This window comes from Amblyomma mixtum, chromosome 6, assembly GCF_055824585.1.
Source record: "Amblyomma mixtum isolate Tamu chromosome 6, ASM5582458v1, whole genome shotgun sequence".
Classification (NCBI taxonomy): domain Eukaryota; kingdom Metazoa; phylum Arthropoda; class Arachnida; order Ixodida; family Ixodidae; genus Amblyomma; species Amblyomma mixtum.
In genome coordinates, this window is record NC_143017.1 from 109,144,267 (window position 1) to 109,172,198 (window position 27,932).

A 27,932-nucleotide genomic window follows, 5' to 3' on the forward strand; every position below is an offset into this window, starting at 1 on the left:
AAGCCTTTAATTACTTCTTGCGGAGTCCAGCTACATGCTTCACAGGTTTCAAATGACGTCACCCCGGCGGTAGCTGCGCCACTGCAGGATGCATCATCAATTCTTCAAGCTTTCAGCTTCCCTGGAAAAATATTGAAGCGGGTAGACGACGACGACAATGAGCGATGGCACGAGTGGGAGGAGTGGAAGACGACAACGAAGTTCGGACTGTGTTCTCGGTGCCGCTCGCAGCTGTTCTTTTCTAACTGTAAATATATTCTTTCCCGCAACAATATTTCAGAACACCGCTGGTCGCCACTAAGCGCGATTTCTAATATTACGATACGAACATCGAATGTAACTCGACTCAAATGTCAGGTCAGAGTGCGCAGGTAGAATTTTGGTGCCTACGAAAGTATTAAGTTGCGCCGCGGCAGCGTGGTTTAATTCATCTCTCTTCCTTTATTCTTTCATTTCATACCGGGTACATTTCTTCACTTTTGGGCTTGCGTTTTGTCCACGCTATGATGTGCACAGTTTTATTAGTTTTGCCCACTAACTTTTGTGAAACGCTACGTCTTCATCTCAGGACAAGAAAGGCGCTGTTGCTGTTCCGGTTTCTGGGAGCGTCGCGTTTACTTTACTGGTTGTGACACAGCGGTACGCAGGTTCTGAAGTGTCGTCCTTACTCCTAAAATCAACCCTTTTTTTCCTCTTCACATCCTATCTTTTTTCTTTTGGTACATCCTTCATCTCATCTGATTAGCTGGTTAACCTCGCACCTTTTCTCTTTCCCATCTCTCTCTCTCTCTCTTCTTCTTCTTTGTCCTCTTCGGGCCCCCAGAGCTACTTAAGACCGTCGTACGGCATCCGCGTTCTGAGGCTGAAAAAAAAAAGCAAGCACCGCTTCAAGCAGTGTTTTTAATTTTCCATGGTTTTTAAACCACAAAATCCCAGCCGCATACTATAAAAGTACACCCCACTTGGTGAAACATATTATCTATTATGAGTAAAGAAGGAGACTGTATGGCGAAAAGAAGACGTGCAGCTCCGTTTCCTGGCAACATCTGGGCACTTCGCCGATACTGAACGCAGAGATTACGGGTGGGTGCACGGTGCCGGAATACTGTCTACAGGACTTTGCCAGGCATCGACGACAGGCGAGTAACGCGAGCTAGAAGCGTTTCTTCACGAATATCAAGGATTTACGGTTCAGGATGCAAACCGATCAAAACAAGGCTAGTACCCTATCGCGGATGCTTTGGCTCAAATCGACGTGCGCGAAATATTTGTCCGCGATATCCAAAAAGCGTCGCAAGAACACTGCGGACGCGGATGCAACGAATGATATCTTGGCAGGAATCTGCGCCGAGGGCGGGTCAGGCTCCTTCTTTGCTTCGCAACCGGGCGCTCAGCATACGGTGGCGGAGGGTCGAAGTGCGGTCTCCATCGCCCGCTCCGCGCTCCCTGGCTTCCTCTCCACTCCCGAGAATACCGACTCGACATGGGGTCAAGAAGGAGCAGCCTGCCCGCAGGAAGCACAAGCGAGCGCGTTCTCAATAGACCTCCCTGCGACTGGCAGCAGCTCAGCTGCCATGATGGTGAGAGGCGACAACGTCATGCCGGTCGTGGAGGCCCCGCCGAGAACGCCGCTCTCGATCAAAGCGAGCCGGACTTGGTTTCTCCTGCTTGCCACGATTGGCGCGTTTTTCCTCTGCTTCTGGACGGTTCAGCCCGTGGTTTATCTGGAGGTCGGAGGTGCTGAGCCTAATCTCGAATTTGGGGAGCAGAGCCTCGTGCCGGTCGACATAGGTGAAGATGATCTGAACGATTACGACGATACTCGCAGAGAAGATGCTACGGGCCGTGCAGACGCCGCGAACACTACTCTTCTGACAGCAGTGCCGAAACTCTACATCGCCGAAGAAATAAAGCCGGACAACTTGTCCAACATCGGTGACCTGCTCCGAAACCGCAGCGTCTATTAGTGGTATACTGTGATAGAACTACACTCCCTCCAGTGCGCGCTGTGTTGTTGTGGAACATGCGTCGTTCATAGGCTGTAATTCTGAGGAACACGTGCGCGTCGTTCTGCTGTTGACCTGCATAGTGTATGGATGCACTGTTCTCTAGGTGCAGTGATAAATAAGGACGATCCTGTCCGCTTTACGCAAACCTGTGCGCTCAGCCGTATTCAGGTTTGAAAGGGTACGTCGGTTACGTGTCTTGTCGCTGCCTTGCCCCTTCTGAGGCATCAAAGGTAATGAGGTAATGGGATACTGAAGAAAAAGCCGTTATGTGTCCTGATGAAGGAGAAAATCCGGTTTCGGGGCAGCTGCAGCCGCGTAGAAAGGACGAAACCCGTGGATGCCAGCTGCGGCCAAGAGGAACGAAGGGTTCCGCGCCTGCTGCAGCCTAGTGGAAAAACGACAAACTAGTTTCGCGGCGCGGCAGCTGCCGCCTAGTGGGAAAGCAGAACCCGCATCGCGCCAGCTGCCGCTTACATTCACCTTAAAACCGTGATACTATAAGTAATCTAAGCAAAGGGTGTCACAAAATTCGGCGTATTTTAGAAACAAAGAAAAACCGCCGCGCGCACGGCGTCTCGCTGCGCGAGCCCAACGGGAGAGAGGGAAAGACCCCGCCGAGCGCGTGCCTCTCTCTCCACCGCCACGGCGTTCGCCGAAGGAATGAGTCATCCACGCCGAAGATTCTCCAACATGCGAGTCGGTTCTACTGCTCACCGGAGGAAAAGGGCGTAGCCTTGCGTGCACTAAGTCACGTCCCCCTCCTCTGCACTCGGACGTCGGCTACGCCGCCACGACGGCGCCACGCTAGAACACGCTGGAACCTTCGCGAAACGACTCCTGACTTTAACCAATGAGGACGCGCGGCCGGCGAGAGAAAGGAAGGGAAACTACACGGGAGATACTGCGTGCATGTGCGCGCCTACTTTGGCGCGTACAACAAACAGACGGGAGAGTGAGCCTATAAAAGAAGGCGTCGACCGCTGTCAATTAGTCCGGACCGCCGTTTAAGCTTCATCGAAGCGCGCCCGTTCGACTCCCGGGAAAACACCACTCGGCCAGCATCGGACCAACGAGGCAACGTTCGCCAGTCTGCGGGACGGCATCGTCGTGGAACTCTGGTCATCGGACTGCCGCAGTGCCCGGTGAACAAATTGTGTTTTGTTTGTTTATCTCTCTCTCGTGTGTTAGTGCACTTTAGGTGCAATATTGCCTGTGTATTGTATTCTCTCTCAAGTTTAACTTGCACGCGTTGCATTGTTTTATTAATCACTTTGTATGTGTTTGTACTAGTGATTGTGAAATCCTCTGTATCGTCTCTTTGCTGTATAAACTTTGTTTTGTTTGTGAACCTTTGGCTCTGACCCATTCTCTGGCTTGCGACCAGCGAAAGCTGGGCACCGAACGCCCAAAAACCTCTTGTCACTTGGTGGCTGGTGTCCGCTGAGTTTGCCACGCTGATTCGAGGGCAGCTCCTTCGAGTCCGAGACCGCTACCCCCACACGCTCTAAGGGTGTCTGGGAGCTTCCCACGTAAACGTGCGCGAAGTGTGGGTGACAATATATTCTGGCGTCCGCGACAGGACGTTTGGTGTTTGCAAGCACAGGGAACGGAGAAAGAGTCGGAAGGAGTTTACGAAGAGGTCGTAAACGAGTGGTAGCAGCAGAGCGATATTGTGAGGTGCCGCTCCGAAGCGGTTAGTGAGGTTCACCGTGGAGAAGTATTCGTTGCCTTAAATGTAGAGTTCGGTCTCCAAATATGAGCTTTAAGGAGCTAAAGGAGCTAGTAGAGGCCGGTCTCCAGATGGGGATGACCGGAGCCGAACTGCGTAAATGGGTGGACCAGGAATGAGAGAAGGCCGAGAAAGAAAGAGAGAGGGCTCGGGAAGAAGCCGAGAAAGAAAGAGAGAGAGCTCGAGAAGAGAGAGAAAGAGAATGGCAGAAGAGACAAGAAGAGGCGGAGAAGCTCTCTTTGGAGCGAGAGAGAGAATGGCAGAGAAAAGCAGAAGGAAGGGAGAAAGAAAGACAGCGTGCTAGAGAAGCCGCTGAGAAAGAAAGGCAAAAGAAACGCGAAAAAGAAGAGAGAGAAAGGAAAAGGCGAGAAGAAGCAGCCGAAAGAGCTTTTGAAATAGAGATGGCAATCATTCAGAAGAAGCTTGCCGAAATTCGGCGTTCGAGTAGCGTCAGAGATCCAGTGGAGCTTAACCCCGGAGAGGCCGGGTGGAAGACTAACGAGTCTAATTTGCTGACAACCACGGAAGAGGTTGTAACTAGCTCCACTAGTGAGAGTGTGGTTGTGGAACAGCCTGTCCCTGCAACTGAAACCACAGAGAGTGAAGAACAAACCGGAGTGCCGCTTCCTCTAGAAATTGATTGTGTAGCTACTACCGAGGTAGTAGGCATTGAGGTAAAGGCCGACCTGACGCTGCAGTCAGAGGGGACCCTAGAGCAGCCGCCTGAGGACGAAGAAGCAGTTGAGATCTCTATGGAGGAGTCCGAGTGCTACACCTCTGAGTCCGGCAGTGAAGACCACGAGAAAGAGTGGTTAAATGGCACTGAGTGTGAAAGCTCAGACGTAGAAATACCTGAGGAAAGCGCACTCAGTGAAGACCCGGAAGCCGTTCCGAGTGAACCCTCGAGCAGCGAGGAGGGCGAGGAAATTTTTGCTTCCGAGGAAAGAGTAGGGGCAGCGGAAGGAAAGGAACAGACTGGGGAAAAGTCTGCTTACGACTGCACCGAAAATAACCAACTGACGGAAGGAATGGAGGCAGGAGTACTGAAAAGTGAAGGGAATGATTCTCCAATGACTCCTGAGCCATGCTCCGAGCACTGCGCTCGAGCAAGAGTCAGAAAGAAGAAAAAGAAGAAAAAGGACTTAGAAGGAGAGGATAGCTCAGTCCTTAAAGATCAAAAAGGAGCTGAACCAATTGATTCATCGCGAGAGAACAACTCGGATGACGTAATTGACAATGAACCGGGCTTGACCTGAAAAAGAACTTGGAAGAAAGTAAAAAGAAAGAGAATTGAGTCGGGCACCACAGAAGCAGGTGAAACCGAAAAACAGAAGTCCTGGAGAAAATTCAGGCAGAAAACGGGAAGAGATAGAACCAAGCTGAAGACAGCCGAGCCGAATGCGAGCGAGCTGCCCGAACATCGCAGCAAAGTCAGAAAGAAGCTCAAAGGAACGAGCCCAGCCTACAGCAAGGACTCAGTGTGGAGGCGCAAACGAAAACAGAAGAGCGCGCACCGAAAAAGAGAACACGAGGAACGGAGCCGTCATGAGCGAACTGGCGTAAAATTTGTTCGCAACAGACGCGCTAGCCGCAGGAAAAGAGGAAGTGTTCGAAGCATGAACCGATGCACAGAGAGCAGTACGAACAGGAAGCTGGGCCAAAACAGCGTTCGGAAGAAAAGCCTCAGAATAAGGCGGAAGAAGAGTCGAACCCGCGACAGGATGAAAAGCCACAGCCGCTTCCGAAAGGGAATTAAAAGAGCGACTGTAAGCTTGAAGCAAGCAGTAATTCTCCGAGCCCGCTCGGTAGGCCAAACTTGGAAGTTTAGGCGAAAGTGTGCCTTGTATTTGCGTGCTCCATGTTTGTAGCCTTGTGTTAATGCACTGCCCAATCGCGGCGTGTACTTATGTGCATTGTGAACATTGCACTGTGTTGTGTATGTGAAAACATCATGGTAGTGATGTATATATTTTCACATATAGTTTGTGAGCGCATGCATGTGCGCGCGAATTGTACCGCCGAACTGCGGCGTGTTTTGGAGTGCAATCTGTCTATTGTACTGTGTTATGTATGTGAAAGCATCAAGGTATTGATGTATGTATTTTGGCATTCGCCACTGACTTTGTGAGCGCATGCATGTGCGCGCGAATTTTGTGATTTGTGAATATTGTTACACAATATTCTTAAAGGAAGGGGCAGTGTCACAAAATTCGGCGTATTTTAGAAACAAACAAAGAAAAACCGCCGCGCGCACGGCGTCTCGCGGCGCGAGCCCAACGGGAGAGAGGGAAAGACCCCGCCGAGCGCGTGCCTCTCTCTCCACCGCCACGGCGTTCGCCGAATGAATGAGTCATCCACGCCGAAGATTCTCGAACATGCAAGTCGGTTCTACTGCTGACCGGAGGAAAAGGGCGTAGCCTTGCGTGCACTAAGTCACGTCCCCCTCCTCTGCAATCGGACGTCGGCTACGCCGCCACGACGGCGCCACGCTAGAACACGCTGGAACCTTCGCGAAACGACTCCTGACTTTAACCAATGAGGACGCGCGGCCGGCGAGAGAAAGGAAGGGAAACTACACGGGAGATACTGCGTGTATGTGCGCGCCTACTTTGGCGCGTACAACAAACAGACGGGAGAGCGAGCCTATAAAAGAAGGCGTCGACCACTGTCAATTAGTCCGGACCGCCGTTTAAGCTTCATCGAAGCGCGCCCGTTCGACTCCCGGGAAAACACCACTCGGCCAGCATCGGACCAACGAGGCAACGTTCGCCAGTCTGCGGGACGGCATCGTCGTGGAACTCTGGTCATCGGACTGCCGCAGTGCCCGGTGAACAAATTGTGTTTTGTTTGTTTACCTCTCTCTCGTGTGTTAGTGCACTTTAGGTGCAATATTGCCATTGTATTGTATTCTCTCTCGAGTTTAACTTTGCACGAGTTGCATTGTTTTGATAATCACTTTGTATCTGTTTGTACTAGTGATTGTGAAATCCTCTTTATCGTCTCTTAGCTGTATAAACTTTGTTTTGTTTGTGAACCTTTGGCTCCGACCCATTCTCTGGCTTGCGACCAGCGAAAACTGGGCACCGAACGCCCAAAAACCTCTTGTCACTTGGTAGCTGGTCTCCGCTGAGTTTGCCACGCTGAGTCGAGGGCAGCTCCTTCGAGTCCGAGACCGCTACCCCCACACTCTCTAAGGGTGTCTGGGAGATATTGTGCTCGCGCACCTACCTCGCATTTAGTTGAACGAGATAAAGCGTAGGGGTCTTTTTTTATTCGTTGACGTGTTTGGTCCTTGATCTGCATCAGCGCAAGCATCCACACGCTCCACTCACCTTTAACCACGTGGTCTGTCCCCGCGGAACACAGATGTCATTGTCGTGGGCACTTACACAGACAAGAACGGTCGGGGACAAGTCGGGGCCAAGAAAACCAGTCGTGGCCAAGACAGGTCGTAGCCAAGCAGTTGCCTGCAATAAGTGGCTTGTAATGGCTGCCAGAAGAGAATATGGGGCGCAAAGTGCGGGTTCTTTTATACCGTCTGACGTATTGCGCCTTCATGTGCATCATCCTGAAGGTGCAGGTGTCCTACCTGCGGGGCGTCCTTTCCCGACTGGTCTTCACTAGAGAGAGAGAGAGAGAGAGGGAAAGGCAGGGATGTTAACTAGAAAGGATTCCGGTTGGCTACCCAGCACAGGGGAAGGGAATGAGGGGAATTAAAGAGGAAAGAGAGAAGTAACGGGAAATAATCACAGTCTGTCAATCAAGGCAGTCGCTCTCAAAAAGCGAAGGAGTGCCTTGTAAGCCGTGATGGCAGTTGACTGTTGTGGCCACGGACCGAGGATCTTGGCCTCTGTGAAAGAGAATTCCTACTGAACCTGCGGGGTTGCAAATTCCCCTCCTATAGCACGTCCCATCGGACGCTGCGTTTGGTATCCTTTTGACAACAAGCTACATCCCCGTGGTCGGTACGAGGGACCACAATCGTACGTATACTTTAACGGCAGCGTCCCCGCGCTGGACAAGCGACAGCTCTTTGAACAATATGGTCTCGTACCAGAACAGCTTGTTTGTTTCTACTACGAGGTGTTCAGGGAGGAATGAAGATGCATCCGGATAAAAATTACCGTAGAGGTCCCCACCTTTCGGTTTGTTTTGGTGAGGCGCTCAGAGGCGAGTACGTGCGGGTTTCGTGTGGAGTAAATTCCATCGGCCTTTTCAAAGGACATTTTTTTTTAATTTTTGGTCAAAAGAATTTAAGTGCCATTTAATCTCACGGCCCGTTGAGTGTCTTGGCCCTGGGTCTTGATACCACTTCGAGGCTAAGTTCTTGTCGTCGCTTGAAGAAGGCGCGACGGTACTTGGAGAAAGGGCTGAATGCATTTGAATTTCTCGGCTGCGTGTGCTGTCTTAAATGCTGTTCGTATCAAGGCATCCAGGGTGGAGATTTCCCCGGCCTGGAGTTTCAAGTAGGGGAGCGTGAAGATAAAGCGGAACAAAGTCGCGGAAAACTCGTTTCTGAATTAGATGCCGTTATTGTGCGGTCTGTCGGGACCTACTGTTCGCAATTTGTCAGGACACCTCCTTTGATTCTTTCCCTCACCTTTGGAACGCCTTCAAGTTCTGAGGATACATGACTCTGTTCCTCAAAAAAATAGCATACGCCGGTATTTTCTCGTTTTTCGATTATTAAGGCTTCGAAACACGCCCGCGGACTACTACCCAAGACCCGTCACCCTCTCACTGGACCTCGAGAACGCGAGGTCAAGGCTTACAAGGCACTCTATCGCTTTTTGAGAGCGACTGCCTTGATTGACTACTTTTGAGGTGTGCTCAGCACAAGGGAGAAATTATTTGCCTACGTCTGGATCACCGACATGCAGCACGAGGACCACACTAAGCTGGCCCCCTTGGACAATCCCCTGGAGCACTTCCTTCGCGAGTTGGCGCCCCTCGGAATCTTGGACAAGACGGTTTTGCTCTTCCTCAGTGACCATGGCGTCCGCTACGGCTCCACTCGACTAACTGAAGCCGGCCGCCATGAAGACCTGACACCGTTTTCGTTCCTAGCGCTTCCAGCGGGGTTTCTGCGCCAACATCCAAGGGCCATGCCATCGTGCACTTGGAGGTGAACGAGCGCCTGCTCATCACCGCGTACGACGTCCACGCCACGCTGCTCTCCTTGGCCGATCTCTCTTCCCTGAGCACGGGGCGCACTCGCAAGGGCCTGAGCTTTCTGGGCCGCGTGCCGCCCTAGAGGACCTGCGCTGATGCGTTCGTGCCGAGACACTCCTTCTCCTGGCTCGGCTCTAGAAAGCCGAAGGGTAACTCTGCGCAGGCGGAGGAACTCGGTCAGTTTTTCCTGGCGTATATCAACGAACAAGCCGAGGCACACTTTCCGCAGCCCTGCAAGCGGTGGTCCCTAACGGCCTTTAATGACGCAGAGATTCTGGGTGCTGATATCGCCGGCAAGGTAATGTTCCGCCTGAAGCTGGCCATGGCACCGAATGCGCACTTCGAAGTTTAAGGAGCTATAGGGAGCGCAGGAAAATGGATTGAGTTTGTTCAAAGATTAGTACAGCAACGTGACGAAGTGCTTGCCCTAGAGTCGCTGGCAATACTTCTGCGTGTGCAAGTACAACGCGCCGACGGGCACAATTCTGTATGTTCGCCGATCGGCAGCGCTGATTGTGTCTCAAGTATTTCTAGCACATAGTGTGACAATACGCGATGATAATTTAAATTTCTAACCGCACGGCAACGCCTTCAAAGAGGCACAGACATCGCCCTGTAGCCTAGAAAATAGAAATAAATTAATTTGTGTATTTTACTGGCTTTTAATGCAGGATTCTGTGCATAATTTGAGTTTCCGCTGGGGACTTCCTTTTTATTTTACTTTTATTTTCCCTCAATCACATAAACGGCGTCATGCCTTCTGCTGCATAATGAATAAAATTAAATGTTTAAAACTGAGGATTTCCTCTTTACGAAACATGCCAATGTTCCGAGTTCATGATAACTGATATCTTGAATTACGTGCGGCAGTAAGCAAGATCTGTACGTAAAACAAATCACTCAGTTTGGATTTATACTGAACAAGAACCATCGCAAGAAACATGAACCAAAAGAATAGAGTACAAACACAGCTCCGTGTTTGTCCTCTAGTCTTTTGATGCGCGTTTTTTTTTTGCGCTGTTTTTTTTTAATGTGAATTTTTTTCCAACTAGCCCGGTTTTCCGTCCTAGCTGATTACTCCATTTGGATGACGCAATTGACCTGAAGAGTGCCATCGTTAAGCTAACGGAAAGCGAAGAGGTAAACGTACGACCCGTTTGAATAGTAACAAAACACAGAAAAGCAGGAGGAAAAAGTTTGGAATGGTGGGTCGCGACGCCCGTCAAGTTTCGAAATAAGCCGCAGACTAGTACTTTTCCCTGTGTTCCCTTTTTTTATTTGCTACAAGGACATGCAACCACAAAACCTACGGCACTCAGCGGCTTGACAAGGTAGCTGCCACTCAAGACATGACAGCAGCGGGCAGTTGTCCGTTGAAAAATCCTCCTCGAGACACGACCCTAAATGTACAAAAAGACATTCGTATTGTGTGAACGCGTAAAAGGTACTGCCGTGCGGCAGCCAAGCCTTTCATTTCGACCGAGGGAAAGGAGTAACAATAAGCCCACCACCAAAGAAATAACAAACACCCAAAAATCGAACGTGATGTAAGACCTCATTCAGTAAAGACTTATTATTACGTGAAAACAAAACTCTTTAGCCAGCTGATTTAAATGTGCACTAAAACCGCGTTGTTTTTTCTTCGGCAACAATTTGAGCCATTTATCACATACCGGCCTGCATTCATTACTGTCTTAGCGCTTACGGCACGACGGGTTAGTTCGCAGGAGAACTTAGCTACCATCCCACACAGGATGCCTCGCATCACGTCGCTTGCAACCGTAGTATGACCTGGGGCTTCCAGTAACTGAGTGCTCGGTTATGCTCTCTGCAGTAATGCGTACTCATTGTACTGGTAGCTTTACTCTTTATAACACCCATGCTTCCACTCCTCCTTGCAGGACGCTTTGACCTCACCTTTCAAGTTGTACACAGTGAGAAGGTACACCACCATCCTTCACATGCACCCAAGTCCCTCAAACAAACACAGCCAACTTTCACTGGATTTCCCACTGGTGCTATCGAAGGCGCATGTAAATTTCTTTGCAGCTGAGAACGTTCATTTGGCCACGCCGTCGCTGGTGATGCAAGGAGGGCTACAACGTCGGGACAACGTTGGCGTTACAGTTAGCGCCTTCCCTTAACTAAAACCAAATTTCCCCTTCTCTCGCAGCAAAGGTAAAAAGCACACCGAGAGTAATTGCGCCTTACCTTTGTCCAATGCCAATTTTCATTTCCATTTCTCGGCTTTGCGGAAATGAAAGGTGCAGTAACTGTCTCACTTATCGTTAGACACCTCAGCCGCGCCGTCGGGGAAGGGTTAAAATTATGCACTTTGTCACAGAGTACAAAGTAAAATACATCAAAGATAAAATCTATAAAGCACCCCTCATGTTTACCTCTAGAAAACCGCCAGTTATCTATCCCCTATCATGCCCTGCCCAAGTAGGCTTCTTCCTTCTAATTGCAGCTACATATAGAGTATCCTCGGCGCGCCTTTGTTCTCACTCCACACTGCTCGTTTTCCGTCTCTAATGCTTCACTACCGTTTTGGCTTCGCCCACTACGTTTTCGTTACTACGATTCTAAAATATTTCTTTCATTAACCTGCAAAACTGAGGTCCATACGTGGTGCTACAACATGCATCAGTTGTGTATTTTCCATTTGAAAGGCACCAGTGAGCTGCTCTTCTCAACTATGGGGCATTTTTCAAGCGCACCCGAATCGGGAGGCAGTGAAAAACAGGCTCTTCCCGTGCCCATGAACACAATAATAGAGCTGTAACAGACGGAGCAATCCATAATGACGTCATTAACTGAGGCACGTGGGGCCAGGCGCTAAATGGTGTGGAAAAAATGCGCAATTTCGCCCTCCCCTCTTCCTTCCCCTCCTGGAGAGCGACTGTTTTTCCGCCCCTCCGCCACAGCGCTGGGTTTTTAACAAGCGCCCATTGTTTCCCCGTAGGAGGAAGGCGGGGGAACTGCTACGGGCGCTGGCTTCATTTTTTGCCCAGTCGACACATTGATTCTGCCTTGACGCTGCTTACCATGTTCTCGTAACTTGACATTTAGGTGTAAGGGACTTATTCCCGCCTTCGATCCTGGCCATGAAGAAACTTTTTTTTTTCTTAAGTAAGCGTTTAGAAGAAATCCAGCGCGCATGAAGAAAAAATTGTTCGATCTCGTTCACTTGAGATTCCCCACTTGGGTTACATTCCATTTTCTTTTCTTCTTTCTCTCTTCCTTTTCTCTTTCCGATTGGCCCACGTCCTCGTCACTGAAGGGCTTGGGTCAACGACATATAGGGAATGCGGGGTGATCACTTGTACGAATCACAAAGAGCAACAAAAATGCTATGAAATTAAAAATGGTCACCGTAGCCAAAGTTTTTTCCTGTAGAAATGTAAAGTACAGCCTTTTCCCGATGACTGCGGCGGATAGGAACTCTCTTTCTTCAAATGTAGTTGAATCAAAGCACTTTGTGAAGGAGCTGGAAGATTTGTGTTATGGCTCCTAGTATTTTAGTGGTGTGTTATGGTGTCTTGTTTTATTGATTTCTTTTATTTAATGATAACACCCATCCTGCTTTGCTCAAGCTATGGCTCGCAGTGTTTGCAATAATAAATTTAAACTATTAGCCGCACAGTTATGTTCTTAGGTTAGTACCCAAGTGCTTAGACATGTGCCCACACACAACTGAAAACTGCTCGGATCGGTGAACGACTACCAATGCCAGGTGAAGGCACTGTGGGCTTCAATAACTTTTTAAATTCCCATTCATATTGCGTACAAATACTGATTCCTGGTTTCGTATTAATGTGCTTCCGTTTATGTGTATTGTGGGTGCTAGACGAGGCCCCATGTGTATTGTAGACGGCTTCAAATCCGATGAGGGGCCGGCCAGCGAACAACACATCCGCTCTGCCGCTGTGCCTTCAACGTTCCACACGGCGCGTTCCTGGCAACTCCTCTGCTTTTCCAAACGCGACTCAATGTGGTGGCGCTACAGTATCATTGTCTTGCACTTGCTCTCTCTCTCTGCGTAATCATGCACATGTGTATCCTGCTTTTGTTCGCTTAGGATGTGCATCCTGTCGCATTGTCCATGACCATTTTTTAATTGCATGCGCAATTTGTTTCCCTTCGATTGACATCGTTATGTCATCTGTGCTGTTCACGTGGTCAAGATCACAGGCAATGAAATTAATGGACTTTTATATAACTGCAGATATATTGCACGAGGGGCTGCTCAGTTCTTCATTGCTGAAGGCATGCCAACAGTTTTCTTAAACATCTTTAAGAATTTCAGCTCGTGCTATTTTTTATCCTTGAATAGGCGTGGAGTAGCTGGGAACGTCGTCAGCGCAGAACATTTCAAACAAGATTTAATTATACTCATGCGTTCACTCGAAAAACAGCCCACAAACATATTATGCCTTGGGGGATTACGCGAAATCCATAGCCAGTGATGTGTTAGATAGCACCCTAGAAGGCGATTAGACGAAAGCTGAATTCACAGAATAACATGGAAACGATGCTCGCAGAGTTGTCCAGGTGTCCATGATTCACACTGAAAAATGTGCTTATACTTTGACACTTTAGCAAATGTAATTACTAAGGCTTGGCCATTGTTTAGTGCCGCTTCACTTCACTTTCCATTTCAAAGACTCCCTGCTGAGGGTGACAGATGCGGATTCGTACCCTCAATCGATTAATGCTACATGAACTGGAAAAACACTGAACAAAAGAGATATCACTCATTATGAGCACAAGGTTGCTTAACGAAAATCGCGCAGAACTGTTCCTAAATCCCAATTACATTTGAAATGAAATAAGCACAATACCACTCACTAACGCATTTCATTAAGTGCACTTTCCGTCCTGCATGTTACAGCCTGAATAGAGAAGTGCCACTGATTTTTTTATCAGTGAGAACTGTCAAACGCTAGTGTTGTGTCATTTAACTTTGCCCCACGCAGTAGCACGTTTAACTGCTTCTGATGCCTATGGAGGGACAACAGTGGAATCGTTGGAGACGCCATGGTGGCTGTCCATGCTCCCAGTGCGGCGACTTGACTTGCTGTCGTAGTGATCACAAGGACTCCGTGCGTTTCCTGAACCAGACACGAAGTCCTCCTTTCGCCTTAAGAACAACTTCGTAGGCGGTGTCGACCTCATCGAGCGGCTGCGTTGACTCCACAGTGTATTTGGAGAGGAGCTTTGCCAACAAAACCTTCGTTTCCGCCAGTACAAATCTCTGTCCTGTTGAGGAAAGGAGATTGTTTAGAAAGAATTGTGTGAACGAACATTGTCATAGCAGAAATAAAGCTAAGAACATGAGTGTGTAATCCATCCAAAAGCCTTTTCGGATGGAGATGTAGTTAAAACGAAGACGTATATTAAAGGAGTGAAAAATTTTCGTTGCCACTGATAAGCCTAACTGTGGTTAAGAGACAAGTTTATGCGGTATGCACGCCGCCCTAATTACTATGCCTTACTGATTCTTACTCTTGCTTTAACAAATGCTCACGAACGGCGACTAACGTTTGCGACGCAGGAGTTCAGAGCATGGAAATAGCAATTTAGCCGCCGCGGTGGCTCAGTGGTTATGTTGCTCGGCTGCTGACCCAAAAGACGCGGGTTCGATCCCGGCCGCGGCGGCGGAATTTCTTTGGAGGAGAAATTCTAGAGGCCCGTGTGCTGTGCGATGTCAGTGCACGTTAAAGAACCCCAGGTGGTCGAAATTTCCGGAGCCCTTCACTACGGCGACTCTCATAGCCTGAGTCGCTTTGGGACGTCAAACCCCATAAACCAAACCAAACCAAACCGAAATAACAATTTTTTTCTCTCGGCGCCTCAACCTGAAACAATCTTTTCCATACAGAGTAAGAAAAAATGCGCGTGTTCATATAGGTGCAGGCTGAACATGACTGAGTATGCTGGAGGAGCCTGAACAGAGGAGTATGCTGATGCATACTCCTCTTGCAGATGCTGACAACGAATTGTCATCGCCCGCTGACACAAGTGAAGGTTCTCGGGCGGTGTTCACAGCGGGCGTCGGCTCTGAAACCCCGTCAGGCACTGTTCCTTTACACAAACGCGTCGCGCCTACGCGATAGGCTATATCTTTATCGTTTGCAAAGTCCTTACTTCCTTTGATTGCTTCATTTTTTACTTAGATCTCCTTTCCCCGTCCCACTTTATATCCCCCACATCTTTCCCCCGGTGGACAATAAGCAAACTAGTACCTTCTCCTGGTTAACCTCCCCGCCCTGCACATCTCTATCGACGCTTCACCTAGCATAGAAACTTACAGACATAACCATCGAAACACTGAGAGCACATTTGATCATCCGCTTGCTCCTGTAAAGCGCGCTTTGTAAGCGTTCTGCGAAAACCAGTCCTCCCGGCCCTCAACAAAATTTGTCACCAAGTCGTCGACCTACTTTGCGGCTGTTTCTAGCTGTGGCCACATCTAAACTACACTGCGCAGTCGCAATGCCTTTACTTAATTTTTACTTCTGAAGCACCCCCCCCCCCCTTCCTCCTCCTACTCCTCCACAGTAGCGTGCTAGAAACAATTAGGCAGCGCTGCAAACGAAAGCGATGTATCGGTGCTTTCCCAATGCGAACGCTTGCGGTAGTAAAATGAACATGTTTCCCATATATAATGGGAAAATAAAACCTGATGCTGTTTTCATCACGAGCCGGGAAAAACTTTTGGTGGCTATACAAATGTATAGTCGGCAACTGCTTCTTGCAGAAACCAGCAAACCGCAAGTGATATTAACCAACAAAACATACATTGGCAACATACAGGGTCAGTTCTGAAAGTAGTAGGACTCATTTTTTGTTATAAAATTTATTCATGAGAATAGTACAAACGATTAGAATTTTTAAAGTAGCACCCTTCCGCACCTACACGCAGCTGCCAATGAGTTTTCTAGTTTTCGTGCGCCTCCAGGAACGCCTGGACCGGAATGCTGTTTAGCTCCCTCGTCACGGCCTGTTGAACCGCCTCTACAGATCCGTGATGTTTCCCCTTGAGCGTCAATTTTATTCTCAGGAATAGAAAAAAAGACTGGCGGGGCCAAGTCGGGGCTGTAGGGGAGCTGAGGCAGCGTTGCCGCCTTCTGCTGGGCAAAAAATCGGGGTCCTCATTCACATGATGAAGAAGATCTTGGCAGATCGCTTTTGGTTGGCCTTCTGCTCCTCTGACAACACTCGCGGCACCAACTTCGCGCACCCTTTCCTCATGCCTATGTCTTCTGTCACGTTCTCAAAAACTTGGGTTTCAGGAATGCTCATGTCATCAGCAATTATTCTGATACTCATCCTACGATCACTGTTCAGTAAATGTTTCACACGCTACACATTTTCGTTGGTCCTGCTGGTCGAAGGGCATCCGGAGCGGTCGTCGTCTTCCACTCTTTCCTTACCTTCTCAGAACAGCTGGTGCTACCCAAAAAACATCTGATCTGTTAGGAGAAGGTAAGTGACGCCAACCAAGTAAAATACAGGAAAAACACACGACGTTTCGGGACCGGCTCGGCCCCTTCTTCACGGTGTGACTACGGGCGAGCGCAGCTTGGCTTTTTAAGCCCCTGTGTGGAGGACCTGCGGGTCAATGGCCGCAGCCCATGGACGTAGGATGAGGGGAGAGTCCCCAGGGAACGATTAACATTCTCTCGTGTTTGCTGTATGTGCCACGACTCGAGTAGAAGCCTCCTGCGTGGGTTAGCTTCCGTTTCCAATACAATGGTGCTGTCGAAGTCAATTGGGTGGTCACACCCTTCACAGTGTTCGGCCACGGCGCTGCGTTGACGATTCATGTGACGGACGTCCGCTTTGTGTTGGTTCATCCTTTCCGCGAAGTTCTTCGTTTCCCCTATGTACGACGCCGGGCAGACGGAACACGGAATTTTGTACACGACGCCCTGGGCCTTTTCTCTGGGCTGCCGGTTTTTTGGGCGGGGGAGAAGGCGACCGATAGTGCTGGTCGGTTTGTGCGTTGTCAGCACCCCTTCTTTTCCGAGAATGCGACCGAGCGTCTCGCTCACGCCTCTCACGTAGGGGATGCAAACACGTTTCCGCTTCTGGCATGCGTCTGAGGAAATAATAGACCGGATTTTGTTTTGCCTTTCTTGTTTCCTGATAATGCGCCGGATGAATGAGCTTGGGTAGCCGTTCTTTTGGAGGTCAGAAATGACTCGGTTCTTCTCCTTCCTTTTATCTTCACTTGAGGAACATATGGAGTCGGCTCTCTTCAGTAATGACGTCACGACAGATGCTTTGTGCGGGATGGGATGGTTCGAATCGAAATGTAGGTACCGTCCTGTGTGGGTTGGCTTCCTGTGCACCGAGGACTGCAGGCCTTTGTCGTGCCTTGTAAGTAGGACATCCAGAAAAGGCAGGCTGCCCTGCTGTTCATGTTCAACAGTAAATTGTATGGCCGGTTCAACTGAATTTAGATGACTCTGGAGGTTTTCTATCTCTGAGGTTTTCACCACACAAAAGCAGTCGTCTACATAACGGAGGAATAACTTTGGCTTGGGATTAAAGGAGGAGAGGGCCCGGCTTTCGACGTCTTCCATGGTTAGGTTAGCCACTGTGACTGAAATTGATGCCCCCATAGCAGTTCCGGTTGTTTGCTTGAAAAATTCTCCGTTGTAGGTGAAAAAGGTACTGCGCAGGCAGAGGCCGAGAAGGCGACATACCTCATCGACGTTGAGTGGAGTTCTCTCGTGCAGCGTTTGGTCGTTTTCGAGTGCGCGGCGAGCAACGGACACAGCAAGGGGAACCGGTACGCAGGTAAATAGCGACACCACGTCAAACGAGACTAGGCTTTCGTCTTCCTCCACGGTAAGGTTCGAGACAAGTTGGACGAAATGCCGCGAATTCTGTACATGCGTGGGTGTTCTGCCGGCGAGCGGCGCCAGTACCTTGTGCAGGTAGTCAGAGAGACGTCGCAGAGGAGACAGGGTGAAGTCTACAATTGGCCGAAGGGGGACGCCAGGTTTGTGAGTTTTAGGTAGCCCGTAAAAACCTGGAGCTGAGCCGTTTCTGGAGATGAGGCGGAGGTAAAGCCATTTGAAATCAGGATGCCGCTTGAACATCTCTGCCAGGGTTTTGTTGAGTGTTGCCTGAGTGTTTGAAGTCGGATCCTTGCGAACCTTCTCATACGCCCCACTGCCCAAAAGGGCTGACGCCTTCTCCTCGTAGTCGCGTCGGTCCATCACCACTGTAGAGTTGCCCTTGTCTGCCGGGAGTATGACGATGTCGGTGTCGTCCCTGAGACCGCGTAGGGCTTTTCGTTCCAGTTGAGACAGATTGCTCGGAAATTTGGGGGGTACCTTGGCGATGACACCAATCGCTTTCAGGCGGACCTCTTCCCTGACGTGCGGCTCCAGGTGCTGGATCGCATCTTCAACAGCCGCGACTAGTTTTGGGAGGGCGGGACCAGATGATATGTTGAATCCATGTCCTTTTGCGAGAACAGAGGATTCGGGCGGTGTTAAGCGACGGGAGGAGAGGTTCTTTACAAAGCCAGAGTTATGGGGGTCAGGCTGTTTCTTCTGCCGCTGCTGTAGGGCAAACAACTTCTTGTTTTGACACTCACGATGTTTGTTGGCTGCAGTGGAGGCCGCTTCCATGGCAAAGGCGTCCACCCGCGGGAAGAGCTCAGGCATCCTGTGTTCTAGTTGGCGGCGCGCGAAGAACCGGTCCAGCTCCTTTTTGCGGAGAACGGAATGGCACTCGTGTATCCGCGCACTTAATAACTGTTGCTCCGTTTTGGACACCAGCCGTAGGCCTTCTGCGGTGGTTACAGGGCGCTTTAGGCGAAGGCTCACGGGTATCACATCCTTTTCCTTGCAGGTCTTGTTGAAGTTTAGATGTGTCCGGAAGACAGCAATACTCTTGGAGATGTTGACGTATCGCTTCACTAGCTGCATGGTCTCGATGCCGAAGTCTTGGCGTATAGACTCAAAAGAAAACATTCGACAGAAGTCTGTCTGGTTGGGAAATTTAATGTTAGGAGAAGGTAAGTGACGCCAACCAAGTAAAATACAGGAAAAACACACGACGTTTCGGGACCGGCTCGGCCCCTTCTTCACGGTGTGACTACGGGCGAGCGCAGCTTGGCTTTTTAAGCCCCTGTGTGGAGGACCTGCGGGTCAATGGCCGCAGCCCATGGACGTAGGATGAGGGGAGAGTCCCCAGGGAACGATTAACATTCTCTCGTGTTTGCTGTATGTGCCACGACTCGAGTAGAAGCCTCCTGCGTGGGTTAGCTTCCGTTTCCAATACAATGGTGCTGTCGAAGTCAATTGGGTGGTCACACCCTTCACAGTGTTCGGCCACGGCGCTGCGTTGACGATTCATGTGACGGACGTCCGCTTTGTGTTGGTTCATCCTTTCCGCGAAGTTCTTCGTTTCCCCTATGTACGACGCCGGGCAGACGGAACACGGAATTTTGTACACGACGCCCTGGGCCTTTTCTCTGGGCTGCCGGTTTTTTGGGCGGGGGAGAAGGCGACCGATAGTGCTGGTCGGTTTGTGCGTTGTCAGCACCCCTTCTTTTCCGAGAATGCGACCGAGCGTCTCGCTCACGCCTCTCACGTAGGGGATGCAAACACTTTTCCGCTTCTGGCATGCGTCTGAGGAAATAATAGACCGTATTTTGTTTTGCCTTTCTTGTTTCCTGATAATGCGCCGGATGAATGAGCTTGGGTAGCCGTTCTTTTGGAGGTCAGAAATGACTCGGTTCTTCTCCTTCCTTTTATCTTCACTTGAGGAACATATGGAGTCGGCTCTCTTCAGTAATGACGTCACGACAGATGCTTTGTGCGGGATGGGATGGTTCGAATCGAAATGTAGGTACCGTCCTGTGTGGGTTGGCTTCCTGTGCACCGAGGACTGCAGGCCTTTGTCGTGCCTTGTAAGTAGGACATCCAGAAAAGGCAGGCTGCCCTGCTGTTCATGTTCAACAGTAAATTGTATGGCCGGTTCAACTGAATTTAGATGACTCTGGAGGTTTTCTATCTCTGAGGTTTTCACCACACAAAAGCAGTCGTCTACATAACGGAGGAATAACTTTGGCTTGGGATTAAAGGAGGAGAGGGCCCGGCTTTCGACGTCTTCCATGGTTAGGTTAGCCACTGTGACTGAAATTGATGCCCCCATAGAATGTTAATCGTTCCCTGGGGACTCTCCCCTCATCCTACGTCCATGGGCTGCGGCCATTGACCCGCAGGTCCTCCACACAGGGGCTTAAAAAGCCAAGCTGCGCTCGCCCGTAGTCACACCGTGAAGAAGGGGCCGAGCCGGTCCCGAAACGTCGTGTGTTTTTCCTGTATTTTACTTGGTTGGCGTCACTTACCTTCTCCTAACATTAAATTTCCCAACCAGACAGACTTCTGTCGAATGTTTTCTTTTGAGTCTATACGCCAAGACTTCGGCATCGAGACCATGCAGCTAGTGAAGCGATACGTCAACATCTCCAAGAGTATTGCTGTCTTCCGGACACATCTAAACTTCAACAAGACCTGCAAGGAAAAGGATGTGATACCCGTGAGCCTTCGCCTAAAGCGCCCTGTAACCACCGCAGAAGGCCTACGGCTGGTGTCCAAAACGGAGCAACAGTTATTAAGTGCGCGGATACACGAGTGCCATTCCGTTCTCCGCAAAAAGGAGCTGGACCGGTTCTTCGCGCGCCGCCAACTAGAACACAGGATGCCTGAGCTCTTCCCGCGGGTGGACGCCTTTGCCATGGAAGCGGCCTCCACTGCAGCCAACAAACATCGTGAGTGTCAAAACAAGAAGTTGTTTGCCCTACAGCAGCGGCAGAAGAAACAGCCTGACCCCCATAACTCTGGCTTTGTAAAGAACCTCTCCTCCCGTCGCTTAACACCGCCCGAATCCTCTGTTCTCGCAAAAGGACATGGATTCAACATATCATCTGGTCCCGCCCTCCCAAAACTAGTCGCGGCTGTTGAAGATGCGATCCAGCACCTGGAGCCGCACGTCAGGGAAGAGGTCCGCCTGAAAGCGATTGGTGTCATCGCCAAGGTACCCCCCAAATTTCCGAGCAATCTGTCTCAACTGGAACGAAAAGCCCTACGCGGTCTCAGGGACGACACCGACATCGTCATACTCCCGGCAGACAAGGGCAACTCTACAGTGGTGATGGACCGACGCGACTACGAGGAGAAGGCGTCAGCCCTTTTGGGCAGTGGGGCGTATGAGAAGGTTCGCAAGGATCCGACTTCAAACACTCAGGCAACACTCAACAAAACCCTGGCAGAGATGTTCAAGCGGCATCCTGATTTCAAATGGCTTTACCTCCGCCTCATCTCCAGAAACGGCTCAGCTCCAGGTTTTTACGGGCTACCTAAAACTCACAAACCTGGCGTCCCCCTTCGGCCAATTGTAGACTTCACCCTGTCTCCTCTGCGACGTCTCTCTGACTACCTGCACAAGGTACTGGCGCCGCTCGCCGGCAGAACACCCACGCATGTACAGAATTCGCGGCATTTCGTCCAACTTGTCTCGAACCTTACCGTGGAGGAAGACGAAAGCCTAGTCTCGTTTGACGTGGTGTCGCTATTTACCTGCGTACCGGTTCCCCTTGCTGTGTCCGTTGCTCGCCGCGCACTCGAAAACGACCAAACGCTGCACGAGAGAACTCCACTCAACGTCGATGAGGTATGTCGCCTTCTCGACCTCTGTCTGCGCAGTACCTTTTTCACCTACAACGGAGAATTTTTCAAGCAAACAACCGGAACTGCTATGGGGGCATCAATTTCAGTCACAGTGGCTAACCTAACCATGGAAGACGTCGAAAGCCGGGCCCTCTCCTCCTTTAATCCCAAGCCAAAGTTATTCCTCCGTTATGTAGACGACTGCTTTTGTGTGGTGAAAACCTCAGAGATAGAAAACCTCCAGAGTCATCTAAATTCAGTTGAACCGGCCATACAATTTACTGTTGAACATGAACAGCAGGGCAGCCTGCCTTTTCTGGATGTCCTACTTACAAGGCACGACAAAGGCCTGAAGTCCTCGGTGCACAGGAAGCCAACCCACACAGGACGGTACCTACATTTCGATTCGAACCATCCCATCCCGCACAAAGCATCTGTCGTGACGTCATTACTGAAGAGAGCCGACTCCATATGTTCCTCAAGTGAAGATAAAAGGAAGGAGAAGAACCGAGTCATTTCTGACCTCCAAAAGAACGGCTACCCAAGCTCATTCATCCGGCGCATTATCAGGAAACAAGAAAGGCAAAACAAAATCCGGTCTATTATTTCCTCAGACGCATGCCAGAAGCGGAAACGTGTTTGCATCCCCTACGTGAGAGGCGTGAGCGAGACGCTCGGTCGCATTCTCGGAAAAGAAGGGGTGCTGACAACGCACAAACCGACCAGCACTATCGGTCGCCTTCTCCCCCGCCCAAAAAACCGGCAGCCCAGAGAAAAGGCCCAGGGCGTCGTGTACAAAATTCCGTGTTCCGTCTGCCCGGCGTCGTACATAGGGGAAACGAAGAACTTCGCGGAAAGGATGAACCAACACAAAGCGGACGTCCGTCACATGAATCGTCAACGCAGCGCCGTGGCCGAACACTGTGAAGGGTGTGACCACCCAATTGACTTCGACAGCACCATTGTATTGGAAACGGAAGCTAACCCACGCAGGAGGCTTCTACTCGAGTCGTGGCACATACAGCAAACACGAGAGAATGTTAATCGTTCCCTGGGGACTCTCCCCTCATCCTACGTCCATGGGCTGCGGCCATTGACCCGCAGGTCCTCCACACAGGGGCTTAAAAAGCCAAGCTGCGCTCGCCCGTAGTCACACCGTGAAGAAGGGGCCGAGCCGGTCCCGAAACGTCGTGTGTTTTTCCTGTATTTTACTTGGTTGGCGTCACTTACCTTCTCCTAACATTAAATTTCCCAACCAGACAGACTTCTGTCGAATGTTTTCTTTTGAGTCTATACGCCAAGACTTCGGCATCGAGACCATGCAGCTAGTGAAGCGATACGTCAACATCTCCAAGAGTATTGCTGTCTTCCGGACACATCTAAACTTCAACAAGACCTGCAAGGAAAAGGATGTGATACCCGTGAGCCTTCGCCTAAAGCGCCCTGTAACCACCGCAGAAGGCCTACGGCTGGTGTCCAAAACGGAGCAACAGTTATTAAGTGCGCGGATACACGAGTGCCATTCCGTTCTCCGCAAAAAGGAGCTGGACCGGTTCTTCGCGCGCCGCCAACTAGAACACAGGATGCCTGAGCTCTTCCCGCGGGTGGACGCCTTTGCCATGGAAGCGGCCTCCACTGCAGCCAACAAACATCGTGAGTGTCAAAACAAGAAGTTGTTTGCCCTACAGCAGCGGCAGAAGAAACAGCCTGACCCCCATAACTCTGGCTTTGTAAAGAACCTCTCCTCCCGTCGCTTAACACCGCCCGAATCCTCTGTTCTCGCAAAAGGACATGGATTCAACATATCATCTGGTCCCGCCCTCCCAAAACTAGTCGCGGCTGTTGAAGATGCGATCCAGCACCTGGAGCCGCACGTCAGGGAAGAGGTCCGCCTGAAAGCGATTGGTGTCATCGCCAAGGTACCCCCCAAATTTCCGAGCAATCTGTCTCAACTGGAACGAAAAGCCCTACGCGGTCTCAGGGACGACACCGACATCGTCATACTCCCGGCAGACAAGGGCAACTCTACAGTGGTGATGGACCGACGCGACTACGAGGAGAAGGCGTCAGCCCTTTTGGGCAGTGGGGCGTATGAGAAGGTTCGCAAGGATCCGACTTCAAACACTCAGGCAACACTCAACAAAACCCTGGCAGAGATGTTCAAGCGGCATCCTGATTTCAAATGGCTTTACCTCCGCCTCATCTCCAGAAACGGCTCAGCTCCAGGTTTTTACGGGCTACCTAAAACTCACAAACCTGGCGTCCCCCTTCGGCCAATTGTAGACTTCACCCTGTCTCCTCTGCGACGTCTCTCTGACTACCTGCACAAGGTACTGGCGCCGCTCGCCGGCAGAACACCCACGCATGTACAGAATTCGCGGCATTTCGTCCAACTTGTCTCGAACCTTACCGTGGAGGAAGACGAAAGCCTAGTCTCGTTTGACGTGGTGTCGCTATTTACCTGCGTACCGGTTCCCCTTGCTGTGTCCGTTGCTCGCCGCGCACTCGAAAACGACCAAACGCTGCACGAGAGAACTCCACTCAACGTCGATGAGGTATGTCGCCTTCTCGACCTCTGTCTGCGCAGTACCTTTTTCACCTACAACGGAGAATTTTTCAAGCAAACAACCGGAACTGCTATGGGGGCATCAATTTCAGTCACAGTGGCTAACCTAACCATGGAAGACGTCGAAAGCCGGGCCCTCTCCTCCTTTAATCCCAAGCCAAAGTTATTCCTCCGTTATGTAGACGACTGCTTTTGTGTGGTGAAAACCTCAGAGATAGAAAACCTCCAGAGTCATCTAAATTCAGTTGAACCGGCCATACAATTTACTGTTGAACATGAACAGCAGGGCAGCCTGCCTTTTCTGGATGTCCTACTTACAAGGCACGACAAAGGCCTGCAGTCCTCGGTGCACAGGAAGCCAACCCACACAGGACGGTACCTACATTTCGATTCGAACCATCCCATCCCGCACAAAGCATCTGTCGTGACGTCATTACTGAAGAGAGCCGACTCCATATGTTCCTCAAGTGAAGATAAAAGGAAGGAGAAGAACCGAGTCATTTCTGACCTCCAAAAGAACGGCTACCCAAGCTCATTCATCCGGCGCATTATCAGGAAACAAGAAAGGCAAAACAAAATCCGGTCTATTATTTCCTCAGACGCATGCCAGAAGCGGAAACGTGTTTGCATCCCCTACGTGAGAGGCGTGAGCGAGACGCTCGGTCGCATTCTCGGAAAAGAAGGGGTGCTGACAACGCACAAACCGACCAGCACTATCGGTCGCCTTCTCCCCCGCCCAAAAAACCGGCAGCCCAGAGAAAAGGCCCAGGGCGTCGTGTACAAAATTCCGTGTTCCGTCTGCCCGGCGTCGTACATAGGGGAAACGAAGAACTTCGCGGAAAGGATGAACCAACACAAAGCGGACGTCCGTCACATGAATCGTCAACGCAGCGCCGTGGCCGAACACTGTGAAGGGTGTGACCACCCAATTGACTTCGACAGCACCATTGTATTGGAAACGGAAGCTAACCCACGCAGGAGGCTTCTACTCGAGTCGTGGCACATACAGCAAACACGAGAGAATGTTAATCGTTCCCTGGGGACTCTCCCCTCATCCTACGTCCATGGGCTGCGGCCATTGACCCGCAGGTCCTCCACACAGGGGCTTAAAAAGCCAAGCTGCGCTCGCCCGTAGTCACACCGTGAAGAAGGGGCCGAGCCGGTCCCGAAACGTCGTGTGTTTTTCCTGTATTTTACTTGGTTGGCGTCACTTACCTTCTCCTAACATTAAATTTCCCAACCAGACAGACTTCTGTCGAATGTTTTCTTTTGAACATCTGATCTACCCATGGCAGCGTCACCGCAGGCCTTCTTAATTATTTCGCGAGTCTCTTTGCCCGTTTTACCAAGATTTGCACAAAATTTGATTGCGTATCGCTGATCCAGTAAACGCTCCATGATTATGTGTAACGAGGCGTTTCGACAGGGGTGCACAGTACAAGCGACCTGCTCTCTTCAACGGCCGAGAGCCGACTGCCGATTTTCCCCAGCATTCCCAATATCCCCCTTCAACGATCCTGCACGCGCAGACCGCCTCTCATCCGCCCGTTCACCCAGCAAAAAACCAGTCCTACTACTTTCAGAACAGACCCTGTATATTCAACAAACCTATTCCTAAATTAGGCTGACACTGGTGAACTAAACCTTGCACAACGTAAAAAAAAAAGCAGGCGCGAAAGATAGGATAGCTCTGAAAAGTTGCCATTCTGGATTGTTCCTTTTACACTCTGTTGATGACCAATGACATTGCAGAACATTATCCCCGAACCGCGCTCGTGGTCTCACAACGCACGGCACCGCTCACCCAGGCAGATCCTGACTCCGGCGGAGAAGGGGATGAAGCTGAACGGGTGCAGCTTAGTGCAGTTCTCCGGAAGGAAGCGCTCGGGGACGTAGCTCTCCGGGTCGTCGTACTGCGCCTTGTTCCTGTGTAGGCTGTGAATGTTTATCATGCACGTCGTTCCAGCCGGCACAGTGTAGCCATCTGTCGGTAGAAACCAAGTGCACGGTGTTGTCAATGTTACGGACTTACTTATAGGAGCCTTGATGCAACAATTTACCGATCTACTCACCGAGGACGAGTTCCTCGTCAAGCTCGCGACCGATCATAGGAAACGGTGGGCACATACGAAGTGACTCCTGCGTGTAACAGCGACACCATTATTAAAGATGCCGAAAGGCTTACATCTTGTGTAAATATTCTTCGAACTGCATTTTCATAGCAAAATAATAAATGCAAGACATGCGAGAAATATATAATATCGTAATCCTCTGAGAGGATAAATTCACGTATCAAGAATAACGTTGTTTGAAAGTCATTTTTTTTTTATTTTTCTGCATAACACATTTCCTCACGTTTCCTTTATTTTTCTTTAACTGCGAAGTGCTAATTTCTGCGAAGTTCTGCGAAGTTCCACACATTTCATTTTTTTTTAACCGCGAAGTTTCTGAGAAAGCTTTATAGCTTTCCTTTGTAGCCGTTTGGCTGCGCTCGGGTGGATGTCAGTCAGTAACTACTCCCTTATTACAAAATCTACTCCACCCCGGGGGATTCCCCTAAACATTTGACACATGAGTAAAATATATGGCTTCCTTAACCACATTCCTCAAGAAGAAAATGCGATAGCATTGGAAAGTTGGCGCACCCTCCAATCTTCCCAAAGACGCCCAAATCTTAAAAGTAGGCCTACCCCAAAAAATTAGATTAAGTTGGATTATAGGGATTAGTGGATGGATTGATATGATTAGTGAAGATTAGTGCGAGTATTGCGGTGAATTAGCTGGGATTAGGGATGGATTGAGGTGAGAGAGTTGGTCGGCTTAGTATGCTCTCATATGATAATAGTGTTGAAGGTATTCAAGCATTCTAGTCCTCAGATTTTCAAATTTGTGGGTACCGATGATACCTCTGCCCTCTCGACCAGTCAGGGTATTTTGTAACGGAGAAGCCTTTGCAAGACGACAATCTAAATGCTGTCGCAATAATCTATAGTCGCACCCAATTTTTCCTACGCAGCCGCTGAAGAAATGAATTCCCGGAGATTTGTCAGAACAACTTCTGGAATTTCCTGACAGCCTGGCGGGCACTGATATATTTCATAATCCTGAGACTTTCACAATAGCGACTTCGACAGCTGCCAAAAAAAAATGGAAACCATTGCACAGCTGTGGCCTTTGTTGGGTTTTAACCGATTCCATTGGCGCTAGCTTATGACAGCATCATCGTCATCACCAGCCTGACTACACCCACTGCAGGGCAGAGGCCTGTTTGCCGAATATGTTTGAAAACAGTGCCTTCAGTTTATTCGTTGCACCTTCAGAGCTCGGAAATGTCTACCCTATACTACTACACTGAATAACAAAGACTTTCAAGAAAGCTTTTCATTTTTCTTTAGCTTTTTTTTCTTTTTCGTGAGAGCATTTCGTTTTAGGCACTGCTTCGTAACGCCTTTACGTTGTTCCCCCTCGGTTTGTGGGCGAATAGAAAGACGTGTTGAACTGATGTTGACGAGGCAAATTACAACCACCGCTTAATATGATCGTCTCAAAGCTTAATTGGGTAGCAATAAGTAAGCATAGAAACCAAGCATCTGTGGGTATACAGAAAAAATCAGTTTAAGCTACGAGACATGCAACCAGCATTGGCACCGTGCGCCACAAGAGTGCTGTGCCGAGGTACACGAGGCACTGTAGATGGTCCTGGTAGCGTACTGGAGGAGGTAGGACGAGCTGGTAATGTGACACCGTGCGACGAG

At 50.0% G+C, this 27,932-nt stretch overlaps 1 protein-coding gene across 1 annotated transcript in view; it reads right to left on the reverse strand.

The window, feature by feature from the left end:
- Nucleotides 1–13,365: 13,365 nt before the first annotated feature.
- The window catches only part of LOC149339994 (cytochrome P450 4V2-like), a 30,496-nt gene continuing 15,929 nt past the window's right edge, over nt 13,366–27,932 (reverse strand). Inside the window, exons 9-11 of the mRNA XM_089548737.1 lie at nt 26,250–26,316; nt 25,982–26,161; nt 13,366–14,172 (exon numbers count right to left, since the gene is read on the reverse strand). Coding sequence (XP_089404863.1) covers nt 14,003–14,172; nt 25,982–26,161; nt 26,250–26,316 — 417 coding nt within the window. The 3' untranslated portion in view covers nt 13,366–14,002. The remainder of the gene's footprint in view (nt 14,173–25,981; nt 26,162–26,249; nt 26,317–27,932) is intronic.